General features: G+C 34.7%; 1 protein-coding gene across 3 annotated transcripts in view; it reads right to left on the reverse strand.

Annotated features, from left to right (window-relative positions):
- Positions 1–23,298, reverse strand: part of LOC124646173 (zinc finger protein chinmo) — a 52,731-nt gene that overhangs the window by 14,919 nt on the left and 14,514 nt on the right. For all 3 annotated transcript variants that reach the window (XM_047186258.1, XM_047186257.1, XM_047186256.1), the window contains exon 2: positions 8,770–8,915. In XM_047186258.1, the coding sequence (XP_047042214.1) occupies positions 8,770–8,890 (121 nt within the window). In that variant the 5' untranslated portion in view covers positions 8,891–8,915. The remainder of the gene's footprint in view (positions 1–8,769; positions 8,916–23,298) is intronic.

Below are 23,298 nucleotides of genomic sequence, written 5' to 3' on the forward strand. Positions count from 1 at the left end.
ATTTTTATTTTTGTTTATAACAGTGAAGTAGAATTTACGAAATTACTTTTGAGTTCTTCGTGCGTAAAAATGTTTAAAGTTGCGGGCGCGTACGCAGATCGTAACTTATCTAAATAGATCATCATTCATGCTCGTTGTTCCAAGCTCTAACAGATTCAATAAACCAATTCCGTCTATTTTTATGTTTTTGTTCCTGGAGATTCTTCAACGAATAATAATATACATTTCCAATATCTAGGTACTTAGATGAAATCATAGTGTTTGTGTATCACACAACATAAAAAATAATATGTAGGTACTGCTGTCTAAGCTAACCTTTTCTCTCTACTTATAAATAAATTTCACATTAAGGAAATCGTACTTAAAAAAGGGATAATGCAGATTTTATAGTAGATTCTATAGAAAACCGACGAGCGTGTGGATTTCGATATACAAAATGTAAATTGGAAGGATGTACGTATAGAGAGCTTAATGTAGTGACGAGCTCTGAGTTCTGTGACAGATTTATGATCATAAATCGATGTCTGCTGCGGAAAGTATGTTTTCAATGTAAAATGTACACACCTAAACATGTAGGTAACTATTTAGCGATATCATATTTAATGAGCAACGAAATCCATTTTACCCATTTGAACATCCATAGCCTCTCTCGGAATATTACAATGCCAGTGCAACCATGTTCTGTACTGCTTTAATAAATTTCATTACAAAATCCATGTGAAGACAGAAAATCGATGCTACTATTGGAACAACGCTATAAATACCGTTCCCACAACACGTAAAACTGAACAGTGGCGGGTCTTATCAAGTATTCAAGAACCAAAACTGTAACCTTAACTGTTACCGTTGCCAGTGATATAAGGATGTCAATAAAATCACTAAGTAATGGCCTCACTGCCTTAGTTGCGGAATAAAATCTGAACAATATGTGATTGTTTTACTATCTTGAAATATACAGATATCTCCGGAGTGGTTCTGCCAGGTTTTTTTTTTTCATTTAATAGCGATGTTGCTTTATTATTTTATTCGTAATAATAATCAAATCGAATACTTTATCAGGAGGTATCTCTCAGTAGAACACCGTTCTATTTCAATACATTATCAACCTATACGTATATCTTGCATTCGAATATTTTTGTTCAGCTGTTGTCGAAAACGATATCACAATACTTTATCACGTTTCTATGATAAATGATAGGTAGACATACCTATCTATGATAAAATTAATTTCAATATTGCTAACGTTGTACTTATAAATCGCTAACACAGATATATTTAATGCATTTCTGTTATTATAAAATACACGATATCACTATTTTTGATATTTATCTGAGGCAATGTAGGTAATAATATTCGTACTGGTAGTATAGCAACGTTATCCTTACAAATAGACCAGATGGTTGGGTCGTAAACCAAAGGTTTTGCCGCCAGCAGTCAACATAAAACAGTTCGAGCGTAAATTTGAATAAATGCAAGCTCAATTCACACCAGAGGGAGAAACCATAAAAATGATGCAAAAAGAATCCCCGATCCCTCTGTCCACCCACGCGGTGACGCACTGAGAGTCTACGCTACGCTATTTTAATTCCTAATGAAAACGACGCAAATCTTCATGAATGGTAAGTGTATGTATAAATAAAGCATTAATCAATACAGTCACCGTTTAGACCTCAGCAGTACATCTGCACTGAAAATGTCCGAAAGCAACATTTTACCTAAAATCGATTTCAACCCAACTCAGAGCTGAAAATTGAAGTTTCAACATCAAAATTAGTAAGTATTGGAAACTTGTCCAGTTGGAACACTGAACACAGTAGTTTCGGTGCCCGTAGCTGAAAAACAGAGACAGAAGGAGGGTGGGTATTCCGGGGGCTGTCTGGGGGGTTGGGTGGCTCGCGACACATATACCGGCTCGGTCGATAAGGAAAGCGGGCCGAGTCGATGCGTTCCGCATAGGCTTTGAAAACGCAGTGAATTCGACTGTTAAAATTCGATGGGCTTTTGCTTGAATTTCAATGAAAGGTTCTTTGAAATTTTCCTTAGCTTTCTCTTTTACAATATGTATCTACAGGACTGTTGTCTGCTTAATTTATGAAATAATAAAACTGACGGAAACTAAAAAAACATTTCTAAGCTACAGCGTCTCTTTCGTTCTGCTCGTACTTTTGGTTTTCTTTCAATACCCAATACCAATTTTCTAATCTGTTTTTTTTTTTTTTTTGAGAATATTGTGTGGCGTTTGATAAATAAAGTTCTTAAATTATATATTGTCATATAAATTTTTGCTTAGTTACGTGTTAATTAGTGACACCATAGCAGCGTAAACAGTACTGCAAGGACCGTGTGAAGTACTTCCAGAATAACGAGGGCACGGACCAGTCATGCAGAAAACGAGAATCATCCCCCTTAACTCGAAAGGTAAGTGGCAGAAGATATCCAGGCTGTACGAGAATCTCCAGAGATTTTGTTATTTATATATCCATATCTTCACCAATTCTGACAATATTTACATGGTATGTTTCGTCAATGGAGTTATTATATTTACTCCTTGTTTATTTCTGATTTTTATAAGGATTTTAAAATCTACCAACAACGTTCAGACTATCGGGACAAGTACCTATAAAACACTCGTCACTCGACGCGCTATTTTTTGTAGGTACTTATTTATTATAAGGTTCGGCATTCACGTGCTGAATTACTAAACCGGTTATATAAAACAAGTTTACATCTTTTTTCGTCGACATCAAAATATTGTAGGCATAATTTTGGTTATCTCTGTCTTGTAGACATTTCAAATGATTTGAAACTGTGTAAGCTTCAACTTCAATGGTTATATGCTGAAGTTTGGCCTAAGTATGTAGAGTAATTTGTCAGGGTTAAGGGTCCTTAAATTGCTTGTTCAGTGACAAATTACCACGCTCCATAATATCTCGTGTAGTCTTCTCCTTAAGTCGACTCTCTCGAGTTGCAGGGGCGGCAAGAATTTCCTGTTGTTTACAAACGCTTTTTATTTATATTTGAACTACAAGGTTCCTTTCTTTTTAAAGTGTAATTAGAAGAAGAGCGGTGGGATTTTTTGAATGTGAATATACTGGCGTCGTTTTACTGAATTGATGGCACAGAGTAAATACATTGAAAAAGTAGGACTTGCGACATTGAAAGCAAACGAGCAATTCACGATTACTGCAAATTGGTACGTTAAAACTACAATGTCTGAGAAGAGACGCTTACACTACAAGCCTTCCATTTTGGCAGTGCCATGAGTGCAAACTTCCTACCCCACCCCCCTCCCAATTCTCACGCACCGGGGAGACTCGCCCCTCTCTTGCCCCTCCCTCTTGCGTCTAGCACTTGTTCGGTACGACCTCGAAAACTTAGGCCCAAAGTTGGCGTATGTAATATTAGTGACGGAGAAATAGAAGCCTCTATTTTTCATGTGTGGGTGGTTCAATCCCTTAGGGTAAAATGAATTTTAAAGGATAAAAGTATAGCCTAGGTTTTGTTACTTACCCTTTGAAGTTGGACTTATCAAATAAAAGTTAGAATTTATCACAAAAGGCCATTCATAAAACACTTCATTAATATGACATTATAAACAATATCACCTTGAAAACTCCAAACAATATTTTGTCATGTTACATAAGCCCAAGTACATATCTACGAACTTGAAATTGTTTCGAAAACCTGGATTCTTGATAAAAATTACCAACGAAGCCTAACAAAGTATTAACCCCCGCGCAAAGTAACGTGAGTTATTCCACAAAAACGTGTTGCAATTCCAACATCATTGTTAAGTTTAAGGCCAGCTGTCTCTTTGTTAAACTAGATGAATTTTTATTCGATATTTTCAGTAGACATATTTGAATTTTTTACTTAGTCCTACAATGGTTCATTATGCTGAAGAATTTCTGTCGTGTTATGATTTAGGTTATTTTAGGTGAATACTGCTGTGATATTTACATATGTAAGGTTGCTTTAATATCTGGAGATGTTAACTATGTGTATTGTGATATAGACATACTAGGGTTATCAGTCTTAACTTGCTTTGAACAATTCAAATATAATGTTTAAACTTTTTGTATTTATGGCGTAATCTTTTTATTTATAGTTTTGTCTCCTAAAGTATCAACTAATGCATAAACGATTTAAAAGATAGTAGATGTTATTGGCTTCATAAAAGCACCGTGAAAAAAAAGCATATATTTTTTTCTTAATAGTTACCCATCATTATCAAAATGTACGAAGTGAAACAACTTCACAGTTTTGGCAGTTGGACGGAGTAGCGCAAGAAAGACGTGCGCGTTATATTAACAACCAAATTTGAATAAATATATAGGTACCTGAACAACGCCATGCTTGCACGACTAACATTTCGATTTATGAACGTATAATTACAGAGTTGAAACTGAAGCTGAAAGCGTTATTATCAATATTGAAGCCGATATTTACATACCTATTCTTGTCAATATATTTAATACTAGCGACCCGCTCCGGCTTCGCTCGGGATAACACTATTTGTCCACCATTTAATGTATGTCATTAGACATATAAACCTTCCTTTTTAATTACTTTATCTATTAAAAGAAGTTGCGTAGTTTTGAAAATTTAAGCGTACAAAAGGATATAGGGACAGAAAAAGCGACTTTGTTTTATACTATGTAGTGATGATGAAGTGATCATATTTATGTTTAGGCGGATTTCTCTTTGAGTGAAAAAATCAACAAATACATATATTAACGTAATCCGTATGTGGTACAGTAGAGAAAAGCTGGCAAAGATTAACGTAAAATATGAGTTGTATTGTCAGGGGACTTATGTTGGTAGCCTCTAATTAGGATAGGTTCCCCCATCTCCCTTTCCCTTCAAAGGGACAACTGCAGGATTATAATTAGGGGAAAGAACGGGTTGCACTTACTTGCTAAATAATTACACGTTGGATGTGACGCATATCTAAAGTGTAGTCATGTTAATGACCTCAGAAGTTTCTTGAATTAAATAATACCGCCTTAGTATTTGCGTGACTACGAGCTGAAAAACAACCTTTTTCCATTTGATACGGATCACAAAAAATGATTTCAAGTTTTTAAACAAATCACTTTTTTCCTGTAACTTAATTTTATATTTGCCATGTGTTGGTTTCATCAAGACCTTTGACCTAAAGAGCCCTCCAGCCCCAAGCCCAAGTAAGCGGTTTATTATGACCTAACCTTTGCTGTCACATGCAGACTTTTATGTGATAAATTATTTATTGGTGAAACATTTTCAACTTTCTTGTTTTACTTTTGCTAGAAAGAGAGAAAAGTCTCTGTGAAAATACTTGCAAAGTTAAAGGGAATCTAGTAAAAATCACATATTTTCTTGTTACATTTCCTCAATTAGAATTTTTCCATCTTAATCTTAAAAAAGCTAGATTTATTTCTGTACTGTATACAGTTTAATTATCAAATAAATCAAGCTTTTAAGATAGGTACGCATAATTTTAAAGTAAGCCTTTCTGCAAGCTGTAGACAATTCAATATGCATATTTAATTGCAAATCAGATCAACAAACTTTTTCACGAATCAATGTGCAACGCAAAATTACTTATAGGAAAAACTTATGAATCATCGTTATAAGCGGAAATAAGTGTCGAAAAATATATAGTTAATAACAAAGTGCGTCGCATTTTCAGACTGTCTGACTAAAAGAGCAACGTATCTTATCTTACACACAAACGCATTACGTAAAAACCAGAAATACACGCATTTACAGTGCAAACATATTGTTTTTTTGAATTCATATAGATAAAACGAAATGCAGTCGTCATTTTGTTTTCAAATTCCGGCTACAATTAGATAACCCCGGTTCATTATCTCGGAACGACACGTGTAAGTTTGAAGGCCAAATTTTTGTATCCTGAAATAAAATGCACTTGTTGTGTAATATGTTTTGCGACTTTTTTTTAGTATACACTACGTCTCTTATGCAGGGTTATACGTAATTTCGGTGTCCATTTTATGTACAGCATGGGGAAATAAAATAATGAAAATGTACAATCACCTACTTCCTTCTATTATATTAGATTAAATTATGACTAAGGCATATCAAATTCTTGGAATACTAAATGACTTGATTAAATACTCACACCACAGACTTTGCCTTGGTTTGTTTTTTGATTGTTTGTTTCATTCAAAATAGCAAACTGAGTGCTGATTCCGAGTTTTGTGTGCGTTCGCAACTCGATACGTTATTATAAGTCTATTGAAATAAAGAGTCGTATGCTACGTCACATGATTTAGATTCTACAATGGTCATTTGTTTTGCCGGTTAATAATGCTTACACTCGCAAAAGTGAGCTGAAGTGTTATACGACCAAGTACCGATGACAGTCTTTATTAAATAAACAATTCTACGATAAGTGCTACGTGATTCAATGGTATGATAATCTTCACATCGAAAAAATTTACTTGCAAAACTCGCACTAGGCACTCAGGCTTTCAAAATTACAATAACGATTTTTAGGTATTTTTTAAATGTAGTAGCGAGTAATTTTATTTCAGTTTCGATTCTAAACATCATCATTATTTCTTCACAAACACAAAAAAAATTCAAGATATAGAAATATAATATCACGCATTAACTGACAGTCATATACTATCTGAAAACAAATTCATGGTCAAACCCGCAAAAAAGTCCAATATGCATCAGACTGGCGACCGAAAAAATTGATAATAATGTATATCGCAAACATTGCCAAAAAAAATATATTGAGGCAATTTATCGCACGACGGCGTCAACGACCTGTTTATCGCTTTAGCAAGATTTCGCGGACATGCATGTCTGTACGACATTATTGTAGGTAGGCTCTAAGTGATAAATAGTGATAATAAAATTTTATGTAACGAAATATGTACATTAAAATAATCTGAGGGAATTTTGTGGCACCACTACTAAAATAACTTTAAGTACACGTTTCTAAACTATACTATAGCATAGCATTACGTTAATCATAATCAAAAGTTTTATTTGTCAACTTGCTAGATTTTGTAGAAAAATTTGCTGTCATATTATTTTCAGATAACAATACTCCAGACAACAATTCAATTCGTCTTGTTAGTATTAGTATGGTTACTGAACATTGGAAATGTAATAATTACCTTTAAAACGATAAGTCAAAATAAACTGAAAAGTCATTAGACATTAAAAAGTCTTGAACGTATTTTTAGGAAGTGTAAATTATCATCTCAAAAAGTATAAAAGTAATAACAAACCTACTCGCATAGTAACATACCTACTATATACCTAAGGGAGGTTGACGAACTAAATAAACAGTAGATAAGATTGTCATGCAAAAATTGACTCTACGTTAGTCTATGAATCAAAAGACCTTGGTCTGGATGTCGAGGTCCTTTCAAACGTAATAACAACAAACTAAGCCAAATTAAAAACTAGAGTAAGTATTTGACTAAAATGATCTTTGTACTCGTAAACCAAAAATGATCATTCATGTAAAAATGAAAACTGATAAAAATTGTGGTTAAGTATAAATAGGCACTAAAAACGGAAGTGTCAAGGTTGCATAAAACATCAGCCTATAGTTCGGCCATTCAGAGAATGCGTTCCTGACACGTCGCGATTGAACTGACGACGTAATAACATTCATTGATTATTGATATAATAATGTTGTTTTAATGCTCCTCAATTGTTAAAACGGTAAACAACCAGCAAAAATATTTTTATCGTAACTGCAACGCCATTGCAAAGTTACGTCGTCAGTTCAATCGCGACGTGTCAGGAACGCATTCTCTGAATGGCCGAACTATAGTAGTAATTACCTAGAAAATAATTATAACTAGAGTAAATCATTTATGGCCTTACTACAAAAACTTTAACCACTGTTTTACACTTGTCTAAAAAAAATGTGGCTCCAAAATGTCAACGTCATAATTTGACATTTTTTTAGACAAGTCTTAAACTGACGTTAAAAAGTTTTTGTGGTAAGACGGTTAACATCTACAAGTTACAGTTCAAAAGTTTAATATTTCCGTTCTTAGTAGTTTTGAACTCTTGCTTAGTAACAAATTGAACAGAGAAAAAATATGGATAATTTTTTCCTCAAGCCAAAACGTAGATGATTAAATTGATTCATGAGCTAAGAATTTCTAGCTGTATTTTATGAAGTAGGTGAGGCGAGAAGTTGATATTGAATAATAATAAATTGAATACTTTAGAGAATATTCTATCGATTATTTGTTGAACATCGAATTACTGCGCTACTGAAACTTTGCTTCCCGTTCAGTTGCTCTTTCCAATATTTTGCTATTAAGGACTGTCGCTTCATTTCTGATTCTACGTTCCTGTCCAAAATAAATTCTAACACTATGTTACCGTTTCTTTAAACTGTCGTTCATCAATATCCGCATTGAAATTGAAAAACGGCATTCAAATTAGACATAAACTTAAAAGTAGATGTATCGGTTTGTTCTGGAGTGGACCGAGGCAATTAGCGGCCTAGCGACATTTTTGTGTTAGCATCAGTTAATGATATCTATGCGCCAATGGCCTCGGCTTCTCAACACACGAAAGGAAAATGCGAATTGAACCTGTATGAAGGGTACTAATAATTGGTATGTTTCAGCAACAACGAAAAACGGTTATGGTGAAATAGGTGAAATCCCGTTTGCCACTATCCAGATCTTTTTTAAACCTTATGAAAGAAACTTTCTTCAAGTGTGAAGTTTGTCTCTTAGTTACCTAGTCTTTTTATTAGAACAAAGCATTGTCACCTACCTTCGCAGTATAGAGTGACGTCGGCGAGACTCTCCGAGTTCCACAGGTTCGCAAACGAAGTGGCGAGATTTGAACCGAAGCTGTTCCATTTTAGGCAGTACTGCTGCTGCTGGGAGTCCATACCCGGGCCGCCTCGTATACCTGCCCTGTAACAACATTAGAACATCAGTATTTGAATCAAAGTATACGAATAAACAAAACGTCTAATAGAACCTGTAATAAACGTCTAACAGAATGCAGACATATTACATTATAAATTGCATTATAGATATTGTGTAGCTACAATATTACGAAATCAATTTTACAAAATTTCTACGGATACGTATTTTACCCCAAATAAATACACTTTCATAAAAACGTAGTTTTAGGATATCCGGATATCGAACATAAAAGGATTAAACAGAAATACTTTCATGTAACCGTGTTTTCACAAACAACAAAGTCGGGTATATCAGCTAAACCTAACGTTAAAATATTTTAGTACAATAAGGGGTTATTTCTATAATTTCATTGTTCGAGGCTCCGTTGGGATGGCCGAAGGTCGCGGGGTGAACAACCGATGCATGATCGATGCCACCCGCCCGCTGAATACGTAATACCCTGGATTCCCACGGCTTGGTCCCGGATAATGTTAAAGGAGGGAATTTATTGAGGGCTATTGTGGGAGTGTGCCTATAGCTATCCCATGACATTTTTGTTCTTATCACTTCATATTTCCCGTTGTACTGGTATAACATTCCAAAAGTAAGTCTAGATTAAGACAAACTATGTAAACCGAAATGAGAACGGTACCAACAACGTTTAGTCATTTATTATGTAATATTGTAAACGTTTGTTTTTACAAAAGGAATGAAAGTAGGGTCTAAAAATCATGGTCATATGAAACTGTTCATCTTGAACGACATTATTACGTTATAGTAAATCATGTAAGTAATACACTGAAATGCAAGTAAGGTAACAGTTGCTGCACCTAGTTCAACAACTATCGATTGACCCGTTAACCTGTTTCCGCGCGAGTGCTGGGTTTCGAACTCACAATTAATTAATAATAGCGCTATATAATTCAAGACTTTTGTTTTCTTGTCACGTGTCAGTAATTACTGTATTTTCCTGCTTTCAGTTTCACCCTTGAGGATTGTATTAACTAACTACGCAGTTTACATATGCTTCGGTTTCCCCTTTGCATATTTACAGTAAATAAAATATTACCTAGCTAGGTAATGCAACGTAGATATTTTGATGATTTGGCCATTTTAAATTTCCTATTTTTAACAATAACTGAATATAGAATAAATAAAAAAATAAAATTATAGTACCGGAATTATAATACCAAATCCATTTTACAACTAAAATGTTGTTAGAGAAATGAAAAAAAGATTTGAAAATACATTGAGAGCTGAAACTGCCACCGACTAAGAATGTGGCTCATCTAACTACTAAGAGGCAAACATCCTAAAGGGTTCTTCCGACAAAGTTATTAATATGAGCCCAAAAGTTGTAATATTGAATATTTAAATGTATCAAAACGTGGCGAAACTACCCTTTTAGACGATAAGGATTTATTTAATAATTTAATGGAGATAAGTTAATTGCACGAATAACCCTCGCAAAATAACTGGATAAACACGTCATATACATGGAAAGCATAGGATTGAAAATAAAGATATAAGTACTTAAAATATTTATGCTAACTTATATTTATTTAATTATTAATAAATGAAAGTGTCATCTATCCTTAGTGTGTTCCCATTGTCCCGTACCAGAAGTCGATTCAAAATGTCCAATAATAAAAACAAAAGCCAATTGATACGAAGGAAAACATTTATTTGTTTATGGGGCATACATTAAGAAGACTGAGGAAGTGAAGGAACTAAGATCACAAATTGCACAATGAAATCATAACACGGTAAAAAATTACATAGTAAAAAAAAGAAAGACTACCCACATTTTGGCAACACACAACGAAGGTTATAGAAATCTCGAAATTCTGTTCCTTGACAACCTTTTGACAAGTAAGCTACGCGATATGTTACGTCAAATCTATCTGACACTAATTTGTCATTCAGCAGGTAGGTACCTTGTTTTCTTGGGTTTTTTATTCATCTTCTCTTTCTTCGGCGTCTTCTTGTATTTTTTTTGATAGAAGAGTAAATGTTCCAGCTTGATGGATTTTAATTTCCTAGTTTTAGAAGTCTGTGACTTGATATTAACGTCGCACACTATGGTCGTTGAGACTTTATAAGTTTCGTTTCCTACTTCAGCGGAATGAACAATGCCGTGTTTTACATTAGCATAATTAGGTAGTCACCGAACCGTGATCCGTTTACTTAACAAAGTCCGATTCCAGTCACCTTCGCGAATAACGCACTCCCGCACTCTTTACCGGAGAGTCCGGAGCAGGTTATAACGAGCGTCTAACAAAGGTACGCACACTGCACCGACAGTCAATACGTTATCGATTCGATTCCCATCAGCTCTGTTACAGCCTAACTGTATATTTGCATGCGTGCAGTACGCTGAGCCAGTTAACTTTCAACCACGATGACTCTATTAGCGTCCCCTTTTAGGGGCAATTTGTAGCGTTCGTGCGGCGAGGGGTAGGCCTAGATAGGCTGGCCAAATGGAATTTCGGCTGCGACCCGGTTCCGGCATGCAGCACACGCGCAAGCGTACTAGCGGCGAGGCGAGAGAGGTGCGCGGGGGGCGGCTGCACCGAGTTGCGCAAACTGACTCAGCGGTCACTCTGCAGCCGCGCCACAGAGTAATTGAAATCGAGTCACATCAGTATCATAATAGCTTTTTTAAATGTTTTGGTGACTATTTTGTCACTCATTTCGTGCAACAAGTACATGTATCTAAAACAAAACTATCATACCTTAGTGTTTCTTAACAATGTATTGATCTACTTTAATTTATAGCTCTATAACTCGACCTATTTTTAAACAGTTTATACACCTCAATAAGATAACGATTTACGATCAAGATCACACGATTTTATTATAGTTACGCTCTTTTAATATGGTGCAGGTTAGCTGCTTTAGTTTAGGTATGTGGGGTTCATATAAGCGGAAAACCCTTTAATTGTAAGTCAGACTTTCGAAGAAGAAGCTTTGACTGCATATTATGTAGATGGATTGATTCACGTAATCACTTTAAAATCCAAATTGGAACAACTGTATTGTTACTCTGTGCAATGCCCGGGCCCCTAACGGTGCTTAAACAAAGGCCTGCATCGAACAGCTCGTAACTATTGCAGTGTGTTCCCACCGCCCTTCGTCTCTCGCCCTTCCCCCTCACCTATACAACTATAGCCACATATAATCGCTGAGAACTGTACTGAAATTTGCTACGAGTTGCTACGAAATGATATTATTCGAATGTATGTCGTGTAGTAGAAATTAGGTGCTATTCCTTAAAGGCTAGATGTTTCTAAACGCAGTAGGTGGAGTTTGTGGAGTGAATTTACTTTTCGAAGATATCTGTTTTATAGTGAAAGATGTACTACACGTGAAGAAGCATGTGCGTACCTTATGGTAGAACGATAAAAAATCGAACTATATCAATCGCCGAATTATGCATAACTATGCATATATTTGAGGAGTTTTATCAACATGTTACAGGCTTTTTATTTATTATTGTTTACCAACTTTTTTGCCTTACAGTCTCATGAATATCTAGCAAGAAATACAATTACGGCTCTTAAAAACTTCCTCATACACCGCCCAGCTTTCTAGGTCAACCGAGTTGAACGACGACAGTAGAAAATGCATTTAGTTATAAAGCTTGTGGCACACTGGTGGACCGCGACGTCGACACCACAATCAGCATTCGTTTTATGCGACCGAACGAACGGGACTTTATGCTTTCGAAGAACACAGGATCGCAACAGCCTCTATAGTATTCAAATATATTATGCTAAAACTTAACTATAAATTTGATTTTGTTTATAATTTGTACAGGCAAGTTTTGCCTGAGAGAGAAGTATACGAACTATGTCATTTCTGTGACTGAATGGTTTCATGTCTTGTTCATATAAGTTTCTATGTATGTAATCAAAAACTTCACGAATAAAAAAAGTTCTTCCAAACCTTGCAGCACATGCAAATTAGGAAATCGATAGGCTAAAATTCAAATGCAGAACAATGAGTTTCTTCCGACATAAATCGATCCATGACTAATGGTCAGATAATGAGTAATAGCTTCCCTAAAAGGGGGGCCCGGAAATCCAAAACACCATTTAAATAAAATTATACTGAACACGTGCTGGTATTGCAAGCGGCGGCGGCGGCGCCATCAAAACAAGGTAATGTATTTTAAAGTACTATTGTAACATTTAGTCCCCAGGCCGGCGAACAAATTTTTTTTTGATACATATACATTTAACGGCCCTTTCACACGGCAGTCCCGTTTTGCGGGACCGGCATTTTACTGTATCCTGCAAAAACGGACGCTGTATTCACACGTAGTTCAGTTTTGCAGGAAGGCCGGTCCCGCAAAACTGGACTGCCGTGTGAAAGGGCTGATCCTGTTTTTTTACCATGCCTACGCTAGTGATCAGGCGAAATGGACGTGAATTCTTTGCTAGTCTATTGGTATTATAGACGTCGTCGGCAGCGAAATAGAAGATTCTGGGTTTATCCTATCGTGACACAACGCTCGACTTTAGGTATTTTCGCAAATCACTTTCCCGCAAAAAACAGTGTCCAGCAAAAAACCGTACGCAGGAAGCCGTGTGAACACTGCTATAGAAATATATGTGTCATTAAACGGATCCCTCTTTTTGATCCTGCATTTTGCAGGATCCTGCATGCGGTTTGCTCGTGTGAACACTAGCATATAGTATCTTTTGCGATCAAACGGGATCCTGCAAAAAACGGTGTCCTGCAAAAAACTGGACTGCCGTGTGAAAGGGCCGTAAGACTTTGTGAGTGCCTTCCTTACGATGAGTCCGACAAACTTTTCGAATGTGCAAATTTTGGTGCCGCTGCGTTTTTTAATGCTTGACTCCTGAAATTGTCGATATGACGTCACTATGGCTCTTCGTACATACACGTTTCATTTTTTGAGATTCGTTTAATAAAGTTAACTAGAGAACGGTGGTCAACTTGTCCGATAAAGATCGTGCTGCGTTTGGAGTGTCCACCATCCTGAAAACGTCGGTATGACGTCACTACGACTCTTCGTACATACACGTTTCATTTTTTGAGGTTTGTTTAATAAAGATAACTAGAAAATAGTGGTCAACTTGTCCGATAAAGATCATGCTGCGTTTGGAGTGTCCACCATCCGTAACATGTCGATATGACGTCACTGTGTCTCCCCATACATACATGTCGGACAAATACAACAATGATAGATAATACTATTCTTATTGCAAATATCGACTTGTCCGATAAATGTAGTGAGTCAAATAGTCAGTTCGACAAGAAAATGAGAAAAAATATTACAATTGGAAGAAGTTTATTCTTTTTGTCAATTTCTGACTTAAATATTCACGTGAATTATTTAAGTATATTAAATTGGCATACTACTTACCAATTTTAATTACTATTTTAGAAAAAGTAGCCTGACTAAGACGTATTGTTGATAGTTTATATTATGTTAAGGAATAATATCCCACATCTATTAATGGACTATATATCTATCAAAACGTCTTTTTAAGTGCAACATTTTGTCTCAACATACCACTTATCAATTCTTAGTATTTTAGAAGATATAGCCCAAATAAGGCGTATTATCGATAGGTTTTACTATGTTAGGGAATAATGTCCCACCTCTAGGTATGAACCATATGTCAATCGAAAGATCTTTTTAAGCGCTATATTCCGTCTTAACATACCACTTACCGATTCTTAGTATTTTGGAAGACATAACTGACCTAAAGCATATTATTGATACTTTACATTGTGTTAAGGAATAACATCTTACTTGAAGTTATGAGCCATATTTCAATCAAAAGATCTTTTTAAGCGCAAGGTTGTATTAGCATAACTCCGACAAATTGTTAGTACTCTAAAAGCTAGAGCTTTTCTAAGAATATATTATCGGTAGGTTCTGTCAAGCTAATCCATTACTTCTTAAGTAACAAATTATATATTATTTGAAAAACCTTTCCAAATGAAACATTTCGTGTTAACATACTTCCGACAAATTGTTAGTAGTTTAGAAGCCAGAGCTTATTTAAAATTATAATTATTGATAGATGTTTTCAATTAAATAAATCCCATCTCTAGTAATGAGTTATACATCATTCAAAAGACGTTTTTAAATGCAACATTTCATACTAAAAAAACTTCGGCGAATTGTTAGTTTTTCAGAAGCTAGAGCTTCTATAAGATTATTTTATCGATAGGTGTTTTCAAGTTAATAAATCCCTCCTGTAGTAATGATACATATATCATTCGAAACGACTTTCTAAATGCAACATTTACTATTAACATACTTCACACCAATTGTCAGTACTTTATACCAAATCTTAAAATATATCTATATTTTCCGGACGGTGGACACTCCATATGCAGCATGATCTTTGTCGGACAAGCTTACCACAATTTTCTAGTTAACTTTATTAAACAAATCTCAAAAAATGAAACAGGTATGTACGAAGAGTCGTAGTGACGTCATACCGACATTTTCAGGATGGTGGACACTCCAAACGCAGCACGATCTTTATCGGACAAGTTGACCACCATTTTCTAGTTAACTTTATTAAACGAATCTCAAAAAATGAAATAGGTATGTACGAAGAGTCATAGTGACGTCATATCGACATTTTCAGGATGGTGGACACTCCAAACGCAGCACGATCTTTATTGGATAAGTTGACCACCATTCTCTAGTTAACTTTATTAAACGAATCTCAAAAGATGAAACGTGTATGTACGAAGAGCCATAGTGACGTCATATCGACAATTTCAGGAGTCAAGCATTAAAAAACGCAGCGGCACCAAAATTTGCGCATTCGAAAAGTTTGTCGGACTCATCGTAAGGAAGGCACTCACAAAGTCTTAAATGTATATGTATCAAAAAAAAAATTGTTCGCCGGCCTGGGGACTAATTCGGAGACGCGGATTCCGTAATTTATATTGAGATTGTATAGTTAGCGATGATTGTACGATTCTACTTGCAGCAAAGAAAGGTGCGCGCTTGCATCGCAAGGTGCGGCTTTCGCGCGTGTGGACCCAGCCCTCGGATTCCTAACGCACGGCGGTGTTACGCAAGCCGGGTGTCGAAATCGGACGCACTATGAGAACGGGTTTTCTAAATTCCCACACGACAACTAGATGCAATGATGAACTGCATGTTTGAATGTTTATTTTGGGTGGGTATCAAATTAATTTTAATTTAAGCAGGTGATGGAAACAGTTTGTAAGATATTAAAAGTACGTCAGCACATTTTAATGTTTGGAATTGATTGATAGCGAAGTATACGATAGTATTCGCAAAAAAGTCACTTTTTAACGCTTTCATTGGTTTTGGAAATATGGTAATGCTGTGCTAATTAATATCCATAAAATCTGAACGTAACTAAGTAAATCTCGATAAAATTATGTTCGTAAGTTATTTTTTCTGTTCCTTAGACCAAATGCTTAATGCGCATCCTATGAGCAAAAGAACTTTTTAGAGGTAACTGTTAATTTATATTTTGTCGCCTTTATAAATAAAGCCCACGGCATTTCCAATAAGGCTGCATGTAAAATATTTCAACGCTGCATGCGTTCACTAGCTAATGATCAATACAACGTCGATAACGGATACGATTAGTAAAATATTCAACACAAAGCCCGAGTCACTTTGCATTGCAAACAAAAAAACTTTCTAATGCAACTTTTTTTTCGGCACAAAACGCGTTGTCCGCGGGTCGCGAGGCCCGTCAAAATAGAAAGTTGCATGACACGCGTTGCAATGCGTACGCGCAAGGCGAAACGCAGCGCCTCTAAAATCGTAGCAGACACGCCTATGACGCTTTAAAACTTCATCTTGCGGAGTTACACAACTAAGCATCAATATATGCCTTCTAAAAAGCTAGTTTTATTTTCTAATTTATGTTTTTATAACAATAAAATTAAACACCGTTCAGCTACAAAAAATACAAAATATATAGAAAAAATACATAACAATTTTATTAGTTTCTCATTTTACAAGTATATTGAACATATAAATAAAATAATTCTTAAAAAAAATGGGTAAGAAACAATACCTATTACCAAAATATCGTACAAAGCAAGATAATCATCAACTCGTGCGCAGCTCTTCCTGCATATGCGTACGAACCAGTGCGTGCATTATGAAATAAGCCTTTCACTCACTGCAGTTCGAAAGCAGAGCCTTTCTCTTATATAACGGTACCACGGGATCATAGTAATCGCTAATTAGTTTATTTGACAAGCGTAATTATTAACTTTAAACATACCCGGAAAAATGTAATTATATGCAAAAGATAGTGTGACTATTTGAATAATCTTCACTTTTATCATGTTTGCAATTAATCTTTGATGTAATTTACGTCACGGTTTCAAACGATAATGTTTTTAAGTTCTCTTTGTAGCCTTAACTTGTTGTTGTCACTTATTGCATAATTATAAAATTAAACAAAAGTCTCTGTTTTTGGATACCAAGAGTTATTGTATAAATACGTCGATTATGCTTCGAGCAGTAACTTGCGGTAGTAAAAAGAGAAACTGGCATGAAAATTATATGTGACACATTATCTTTGAAAAAAATATATATATATCATTTTCTGAGTATGTGTCGAATTGTCATATCAGATGCAAACAGAAAAGTGGAGGGTAGAATCACAAAAGGAAGTTCTAACTGGTTTTGGAAAAGTTCCGAATAAGTTACGACGTTTGTTGCCGGCGTTTCTTTGCAAAATATGCGAAACTTGTTAAGTTTAATGCGCAATTAATAAAACATACAAGCTACACCATCGTTAACTCAGATCTGACAACCAAAACAAAATTACAGACCGTTTGCATAATTACCAACTACCGATATACATTAACGAATCTAAATTCAATCGCTTGCCGTCTCGTTGTTAAACATAAATCGGCATAGCGCCTGAGAGTTTGTAAGACGCCTACAACAAACTAATTTCAAATATAATCTCAAAGAACCACCAACTATGGTTTAAAAGCTTGTTCTTAGAAAAACAAGAACATACAAGAGAATAACAGAAATTTGAAGAAATGTTGGGTATCGCTGACTAATTAAAAATTAATAAATATCCGTCTTAATTATGAACTGATAAAATCACTTAACACAAGAAGTGTTGAGTGTCTTAATTCAGGAAACACTTTTAGTCTTCCTTGTTAGTACTTTGACAATTTTACGGATTTAATCAGTACTGCTTAATTTTTTTGAAATTACAGAAACACGTACCGAATTCCAGGTGTAATTCAAGTCTCACAAATGACGAAACGGTTAAGGGCGACAATAAATCATCGCGCAACCAAGTACTTCTCAAAATTTATGTCTTAGTATTAAATGGCAATAAGTACCTTCGTGTTGCCCAACGCTGATAAACTAAAGGAAATTGTCTTGTCATTAATCAAATATAAGCCATTAAAAGTACCAAAAGCTATAAAAATTACGTAGCTAAACTTGTTCAGTTATTACAGCCATTCATGGATGACAACTTTCGTAGAATTGCATAATTTTTAGAATTAGATCATTTGATTTGTAGATATCTTATAACTTAATTATATTTGTGTTATTACTCTTATGATGTAACTATAAAATAACCGACTCGTTATGCCTATGTAAAAATCTGTTAATTTAATGTGCATTGAACAAAGGGTAATTATTATTTAGTGTCATAAATGAGAACTTCTAGGAAATTCTTCTGGCTAACTCGAAATATCGTAATTGAAATTCTGCACAGCTATTAACTTATAGAAATAAATCAATTTATTAGTAAAACCAAATAATAGTAAAGTCATAACAAAATCAATGTTTCAATTAAAACGAGTTTAGAAACATACACGGCGATTCGCTAACGGGTTAAGATTCTAAGTCTTGACCCCTCCCCGGTAGCAATTCTTTTGACAGTGTTCCTTAGAGAATGATATTCCTTTCTTGTATTTTCTAATTCAGCAGATCACTCTGTATACCCCACAACAATTCCGCATAAAATTATTTTTTAAATAATAATACAAAGTCCATCAAGTTCCGTGTAGGGTGGCCAAAATAATGCAACAACCGGACCTCGGTCCCTTTTGTGAAGGATATAATCCTTGACCCGATTTCATGTCCGAAACCAGCTGGAAAACCAGTCCTCAGACTGTCCCACACAGGTTAAATTACTTATTGTTACCACAAAATGATAATTAGAATGTGCAAGGCAATTTTTTGTTCCGACAAAAGTTTGTTGACAACGCAATTGTTAAATTGTGTTATGCGATTTTGGGCTTTATTCAAGCAGGTGTAAAAAGATACGTTTACATTGGTTAGAACCTACATTAGGGTTATGCTTAGGAGCATCAAGATTTCTTTAGCAATCTGTGGTCCTGTGTTGGTCAAATATTGCACGTGCATTTTGTACTCATGTGGCTATTCAATCCCAGGTCAAATTAACGTGAAAAAGTGTTCATGCATGTATTTTTTTTTAAATAGGCATGATTACTTTAGGGCGATTCGGTATGTATTGAGATTATTAGTAGGCAAAGTTATGAAGTAATAATGTGATAATTATAGCTGTAAGACTGTCATAAAAAAGTTATTAACCTATTAATTGCTGATGTCGTAAAATAGCAGTATTTCATTGATTATTTATAGTTATATACTGCTAATTATGATCCACACGATGGGAATATGAACATTTTGGTGTACAATTTCTATAATTAGATATAAGGATGTTTTATACTTTGATAAACTACTGAGGTGACATGACTATCGTAATTTAACGGTAACGGTTATTTAGGTACACCACTAATTATATAGGTATTACATTTAAAACATGTACAACAGCGCTCACGCCGCTAGAGCCAAAATCTATGATTTTCCTTGTTCATAGTTGATCAACAGAATGTATAACGGTGTTATTATTAGATTTTTAACGTCGACACTATTCAATGGTATAGGTATATTTATAGTTCTATAAATTTAAAAGTTTACAAAACTATAAATGTACTTTACTAAGTGAAAGACAATACCTAAAACTTGAGGTCCCTAAGTCAGTTTGATAAGTATGACTAATTAATATAAATACTTAATAAATATGAGAACCAGATTACGGTTACACGTGTAAAAGATTACCTATGTATAGTAAAATATCATTTGGACGATAAAAAGGAAATGATGATTATCAAGCACTGCAAATATTGGAGTTGATAACATTTGTTTATTCATAAATATGCATTTGCCCATATAATTACTTATCTTTTTTAATAATGCAATTAATTAAGCTTGTTATTTATGTGCGTCTCTCGGTGCATTTTTATAATCTGTTACCTACTTATAAAATAATTGATTTCGCTTCAATTTAAACGGAAATCTAGAAAACAATTATTATTAATGACGATGCGATGCTTAGTAATTTGAAACGTATCTACATCTTGTGTAAGTTGGACACAAGTCTTAATCAACTTATTACATCGTAAGCCCGAGGCACAACTTTATGGCACTTAATTAAATGTAAATAAAATTAACGCTAAATGTTTAATTAAAACATCTTTACATTCCTTTCAATTATTGAAGTTGAGAATGATAGACTAATTGTTTCCTTTTTGTTTGTATGTCGTAGGTCTTTGCATGTTCTTGAAAATACTGAAAGCTAATTTCAGTGTGACTTTTAATTTATTCATGACTCAACATGGCCAATGCAACACAAAAACATAGTTTAACAAATATTTCTTGAACACATTATGTACATAAGTACATCTTATTGTTTTGTATATTGATGACGTCAGCGCAATCATGCAAGGCCAAATGAACAATCTGCTAAAGGCAGTTTATTGATCATTTTGAAACACCTGTGTAATGTCAGAAATTTAAAGTTGTGAAAATGAAAGAAAATAGCAATGTAACGTTAATATAGCTTTTTTTTTTCTTTTTTTTTGACTTTGTTAAAAAAAAATATTAGTATTCATCATAGATATGTAGGACATGTAGGTATAGTTAGGTACACAGGCCTAAAAGACCGCAGAGCCGAATATCTATTATTTTATATAAATGTATTTCTTTATTGTCTAAGTATATATATGTCTCGGATTGCAGCGGGCAAAGTCTAATACTCTTTTGTTGTTTGAAGGGAAATCTGAAAGCTTCCAACAGAGGTTTGATGACTTATAACAACAAATTAATGTTCTCGGTCAAAAGGGCATATGAACAATACTGTACATGGTTGCACAATAAAAAACTAAAGACATACCACAGTCAAGTCGAAGAGCAATATAATAACCATTTTATCAAATTTAATTCCGTTGTGTATGTGCAAACGCAGCACGCCGATATTTCATACTTATGTGTTTTATTGACTCAAATAGTCAATGAGCCAACTTTTATTTAGAACCGAGACCGGTTGTCTACAAAAAACTTGCAAGGCCACAGTTGAATTCAGAGCAATGACTATAAAATAAATCAATACTTTCCTGAACCAATATTTGGCTTGCCTTTTCCTTCTTCACTCCAAACTAATTCAGTGATATTACTTTATTATTTAATTTATCTATTTTTGTCAAAGGTTCAATACTTTCTTTGCTAGCTACAATTTTCTAATACATGGAGCATTCGGGCAATTTTTTGCGTGATATCTATAATTTGATTAGATTTAAGATATAAACACAATTATCAATATTTCTGAACTTTTAACAACAATTTGTATTATTCGTTAGTAAAATAATTCTTTATGTATTAAGTATTCAGTGCTTAAACTCATTTGATGACTCAATTCTCACATTTCTCACTCTATTAACAAAAGATTTGTACGGCTACCAAAACTCGAGTCACTTTTCGTCCTAACAATTTAAAAATTAGGGTCGATTGTCACTTGTTTCTGAGAGAACACAATAGCAGAAACAATCATGGTGAACTTTATATTAAATTCATGATCAATTACTTTGTGCTGTATCGTGCGTAAGATATTATATCACTAGTATCGGTAGACATTTAGATAATTGGTTTAAGACAAATCGTGTTAAAGGCTAGTTAATAGGTTGCCCGATTTGAAGGTAAAGTTTGCCGCCATCTTGTGTAGAGTAACAATCCAGAATAGTCAGCTAGTATATTATTATGACTTTTAAAATCGTATTAAACCATAACACAGGTACCAGTTTTCTAAAAAAAATATGCCTAACAACAATGCATACATACTTACAGCACTTGGAACCACCGTCTTTCTATCGTTGGAGCAAATTAAAGTAAAAGGAAAAACCTTACAGCAACTACAGTTTAAATATAAGTCTGTTGACATAGTACAAAGATTGTATCCATTCATAATTACGTATCTGGAAAAACCTTTACATGAATCAACGGATACTATCTTTTTACAAGTGCATCAGCAAAATGATCAACTGTAATCGTGCCTATCCAAAACGCGAACATAATTTGTATGTGTTCATAACATTTTACACATTAGGGTTAATGTCTATCTTGGGTGAAACCTAAAATTAAATATTACACTGTAGTCCCACTTCCGCGCACTTTGGTCAATTCACTAGAATAAATTGGAATTACAGATGTTTCTGAAGAGTTCTTTGTTGAAAAAATTACACTCTTAAGTCAGTTAAGGCATAGGGATTTGGATTAGTTTATAAATATTGGGAATTCATTCACGCACACAGACATCACGTATCTACTCATAGTACATATTGCACGCGCACTAACGCAACGGCCTTGGTTGCTACGTTACGTAAGCGTCGCGCCCCAAAGGACCTCGAAGGGTGTCCTTGGTCCCCCCCCTTTACACCCTCCCCACCTCTCCGGGACCTAACCTAGACAAGGCCGTTCGGAAATGAAAATAATATTTGGTACATTATTAGAAAATCAGTGGGTGGTCCTTAATAAGCGTTTAAATATTCTATCACATCAAATATGTGTTTCGTGTTCCTAAGTAAACTTTGGTTACCATTTTTTTAACGTAAAGTTATAAAGGGTTTTGTAAGTTCCAACGCAAATTTTCTATCATAGCTATAATCTACCCCGGTGCTGTTATGTCATTGACTTCAATTTTATTCAAATCTTTCTCGGGTCATCCATTTCCCATGTTAATAATTCCTGATATGTACTGACTACTTAAATTCATTGCCAACTATTAGAGTAGATACCTGCACGCTGCAAACTAAAAGTTGGTCGACAGTTGAACCGATGGTTGGCAATTTTCTTTTATATACCCTATCTGTGTAGTGTGCGTACTATTTAGAAATGCGTTTTGTGAGCCCAAACAAACAATCGGCCTACTAAAAGTTTGCAGTGTGCGAGTACTCTTAGCTAAACATACATATAAGAACTGGAAGCAAAACAAACTAGTTGGAAAATGAAATGAACAAGTATGATAAAGTCGTCGTGCGGTTGATCTGATTTCAAACAAAT

This window comes from Helicoverpa zea, chromosome 3 (assembly GCF_022581195.2).
Source record: "Helicoverpa zea isolate HzStark_Cry1AcR chromosome 3, ilHelZeax1.1, whole genome shotgun sequence".
NCBI lineage: Eukaryota > Metazoa > Arthropoda > Insecta > Lepidoptera > Noctuidae > Helicoverpa > Helicoverpa zea.